This window comes from Aplysia californica, unplaced genomic scaffold, assembly GCF_000002075.1.
Source record: "Aplysia californica isolate F4 #8 unplaced genomic scaffold, AplCal3.0 scaffold00447, whole genome shotgun sequence".
Taxonomy (NCBI): Eukaryota; Metazoa; Mollusca; class Gastropoda; order Aplysiida; family Aplysiidae; genus Aplysia; species Aplysia californica.
In genome coordinates, this window is record NW_004797717.1 from 210,154 (window position 1) to 213,989 (window position 3,836).

General features: G+C 41.3%; 1 protein-coding gene across 1 annotated transcript in view; it reads left to right on the forward strand.

The window, feature by feature from the left end:
- LOC101859428 (aurora kinase C) overlaps positions 1–3,836 on the forward strand; it is a gene marked incomplete in the record, with an annotated part of 26,728 nt that overhangs the window by 11,926 nt on the left and 10,966 nt on the right. The window contains 4 exon segments of the mRNA XM_013086244.1: positions 102–158; positions 905–1,060; positions 2,179–2,270; positions 3,187–3,249. Of these exon segments, the coding sequence (XP_012941698.1) occupies positions 102–158; positions 905–1,060; positions 2,179–2,270; positions 3,187–3,249 (368 nt within the window).

Below are 3,836 nucleotides of genomic sequence, written 5' to 3' on the forward strand. Positions count from 1 at the left end.
GGGGGGGGGTGTTAATTATGCAAGAGAAGAGACTTACAACAATTCTCTCCCACTGGCCTGTGAAAATTTGAATTTATAATAATTCTCTATTGTTCCCACAGCACCCTGAAGAGTTCCAAACGCTGAAGCTCAATATTTTCCGCGGGTCGACGTGCAAAGTACGTAGAATGTTGGACTGTATGACATAAATAAAACTGTTAGGATTGAAAAAAATCCGTCGTTAAAAAAGCTTCTCGTTTAATCCTTTACGCCTAAAACATTAAATAGATAATAAAACTTATTTAAAAAATTCTGTTTTTCCATTTTCATTACCCTCGGGAGAGGAATGAAAGTGGGGTGAGTTCGAGTTTGATTGAAAAGCGTGCAAAGGCGGTAACGGCTATTCGTGCAGAAACACAGCAACAACAAATGGGGGGTGGGGATGAATGGGATCTGCCAGTGCCACCCTCCAGCCAACCATTTTGGGAGTGAGTCGGGGTAAAGAAGAAGGAAATGAGACACAGAAACAGAGGAAACAGGATAAAGGAGAATATTAGTTGAATCTTTATTGTCATTGTGAGCAATTATTTCAGATGCATCTCACAAACCACTTTAGGTTGTATAATCGTCAGCTTTATTTTTCTCTTCCTATGGAAATTCAGCAGCCTACTTGGAGAGTCTAAACAGGTGGTTGACGGGATAGAGTAGCTTTTTTTTAAAAATTGAGCATCCAAGCAAACGGGTGAATGAATGGAGAACCATGATCGCCGTTGTCTGTCACAGATCTGGTACTCGATGATGATGATGATGATGATGATGATGATGATGATGATGATGATGATGATGATGATGATGATGATTAAACTTGAAGAAGGGGGAAAAAAGAAATTCTGGATACCTGGCATTACGTCGTCCGTGTCCCCAGATCCATCTGGTACAGCACAAAGAGTCCAAATTGGTGGCGATCATGAAGATTCTCAACGACCGACACTCCCACGAGGCGCTCAGGGAGATGAACATGGCCCGTTTGAATCGAGATTCGCCTTTCCTGCTACGCATCCTAGATGGATTCCGCGCACTGGTAAGCTCTATGACGTCTATATTGACAGCTCAGTGCAATACTCATATTGTATATATTATATTTTTTTGTTCTATAGAGCGTTTTACGGCACTTACAACACAATTAGGTCATATTATTGCTGAAGAATATACCGGATGCCCATTGCATACGGGATCGAGTCGGGTCGGGTCGAGTCGGGATGATCGCCCGCTTGTCACCTGAAAACAAACGCATTTGTTTTTGAGACGACGAGTCGGGACAGTTCGGCTTGTGCCACGATAGCCTCTTTGCGCCCTCAATCTGGCTGGTAAACCGCCCCTATTCGACCCGATCCGCCAATGGGCACCCCGTATTAGAGTTAGAGGTGTTAAAGAGAGTAACAAACACAAAAAGGAGAGATGAGAACGACAGATGTTCGATAGGAAAGAAGGACGAAAACACACCAGAGCAACCACCATCCACCTACTGTGAGATTGATTCGTTTTTTAAAATGGTGAAAGGCGGAGTGTTACACTAAGCAATCGATAAAAGTGCAAACTGTAAAAAGTTTGTACATGTATTTATAATTTATAATAATCTATACTCATAAAAGGATACATTTTATAAACCATCATTTGCAGTCAAGATCCATACCTAGAGAGTACACATTTTTTAAATCGCTACCTAGAATTACAAAGTTCTATCTGTTCAGTACCTGGTTTCGAGAAATTTGACATTTAAAATTTCGAGTACCGCATGCCAAACTTTTTCGAATGCAATTCTTTGAATATCTTAATAATCCGAATAATCTTACGATTTTGATAGAGCAGATAGAACATTTTGGTTTCTGATCTCATTGTTTTAGTAAATCAAAAAGGCCAAAATTGTCAGATAGAACTTTGTAATTCTAATCTAACGAAGTGTCCATTTATAACTAAGCTCTATAGCCTACTGTCTCTGCATATTGACCCTATGGGATGCTGTAAGGCTCTACTGGTAGAGATCCTACTTCTCTTTTTTCCCTTCTGTTGTTTCTGCAAATAATTCAGCTTTTTCACCCAGTACTAAATGGCGGTTTTAGCGTCTATGTGACTCTTTACTCAGACAAACACACACACAAGTATTGACTCTGTCGTTTGTTTTTCTCCGTCGACCGCCAGACCAACTACTACATCCTGCTGGAGTACGCGCCTTTCCGCACCTTGGACCATCTGACGTCAGCGGTCAAGGGACTGGGCAGTGCAAACACCTGGTTTGTCCTCACTTTCTTAGTCTTCCGACCTTTCGTCGTTATCAAAATCTATCAGTATTAGTTCTCGCCATACAATGACGATCTGAAAATGCTGAAATCTTTTTACCAGTTAACAGTGACGACGACGACAACGATGCTGCTGCTGCTGCTGCTGCTGCTGCTGCTGCTGCTGCTGCTGCTGCTGCTGCTGCTGCTGCTGCTGCTGCTGCTGCTGCTGCTGCTGATGATGATGATGATGATGATGATGATGATGATGATGATGATGGTTTTTTAAAATGTTCTTGACAAAGCCCGTAATGGGCAAAAACGTTGAACGTGTTATAAAATCTTTAGGAAATCCTACCAGGTTTCAACCTTTTTTATTCTCTGTATACTCGTACTGTATACAACGATGATGATGATGATGATGATGATGATGATGATGATGATGATGATGATGATGATGGTGATGATGATGATGATGATGATGATGATGATGACGATGATGATTGTATTGATCTAAACGACAGTGTTAGAGGGTTTGCCTCCCGGACTTGCTAGTTATTTTTTGGAAGAATTGTGCTTAGTATTCCACTCATTTCTCCACACCTTTTCTCCAGTCCGTTGTGAAACTGCATAGGTTTAACACCCCTCTTTTTCAACAATGCAAAGTTATTCAAGAGATGGGATCTTCAAATTTAAAGTAGCGAACCAGATGAGTGAAATTCTTTCGTGAAAAACGCCCCCCAAAACAGCCCATGTTCAGGAAAGCCCCGTTAGGGATTCTCCAAACCAGGGCCATTTATTGGTCCACAACCCCTTATGACACCAACTGAGTTAACGCCCACCCTCCACTCCATCCATTCTGTTGTCCCGTCTCTGTGGTAACGTACCGTAGGCCTACTTTACAACGGTGGGTTGTGTTTTTAACACGCAGCTTTTACGCCCTAGAGATGGCCTGTGCCCTGGATTTTCTCCATGACCACCAAATTATACACAGGTGAGTCATCGTCGTTGTTGTTCATCGTCATCATCATCATCATCATCATCATCATCATTGTACAAAGCAGATGTTAAAACAGTTAAAACCTGGTAGTGTTTCCAAAATATATTTTATCCAAAGTTCAACGTTTCACCCTCAACGGGCTTCCTCAGGAACATTCACAATTCGTCATCATCATCATCAACAACAACAACAACAACAACATCTTCGGGGCTCCGAACATTTCGAACGGATAGGCTACCACACACACACACAACAACAACAACATCAACAACAACAAGAACATCATCATCATTGTGAATAACAGGGGATTAAAAAAGGGGTTGAAACTTGTAGAATTTCTAAAGATATGTTATATAGGTTCAACGTTTCACCTGATCACGGGCTTCATCAGGAACATACCAAAAATAATGTTAGATCTAATGACTACACTAGTGCGCACATCAACGTCACGATGCTAAGAGGTGCGACAAGCACAAATCTAAAAGACCGGAGGAAAGGGAATGACAAGAAGTGGTATGATAAATATACCATCATCATCATCATCATCATCATCATCATCATCATCATCATCATCATCATCA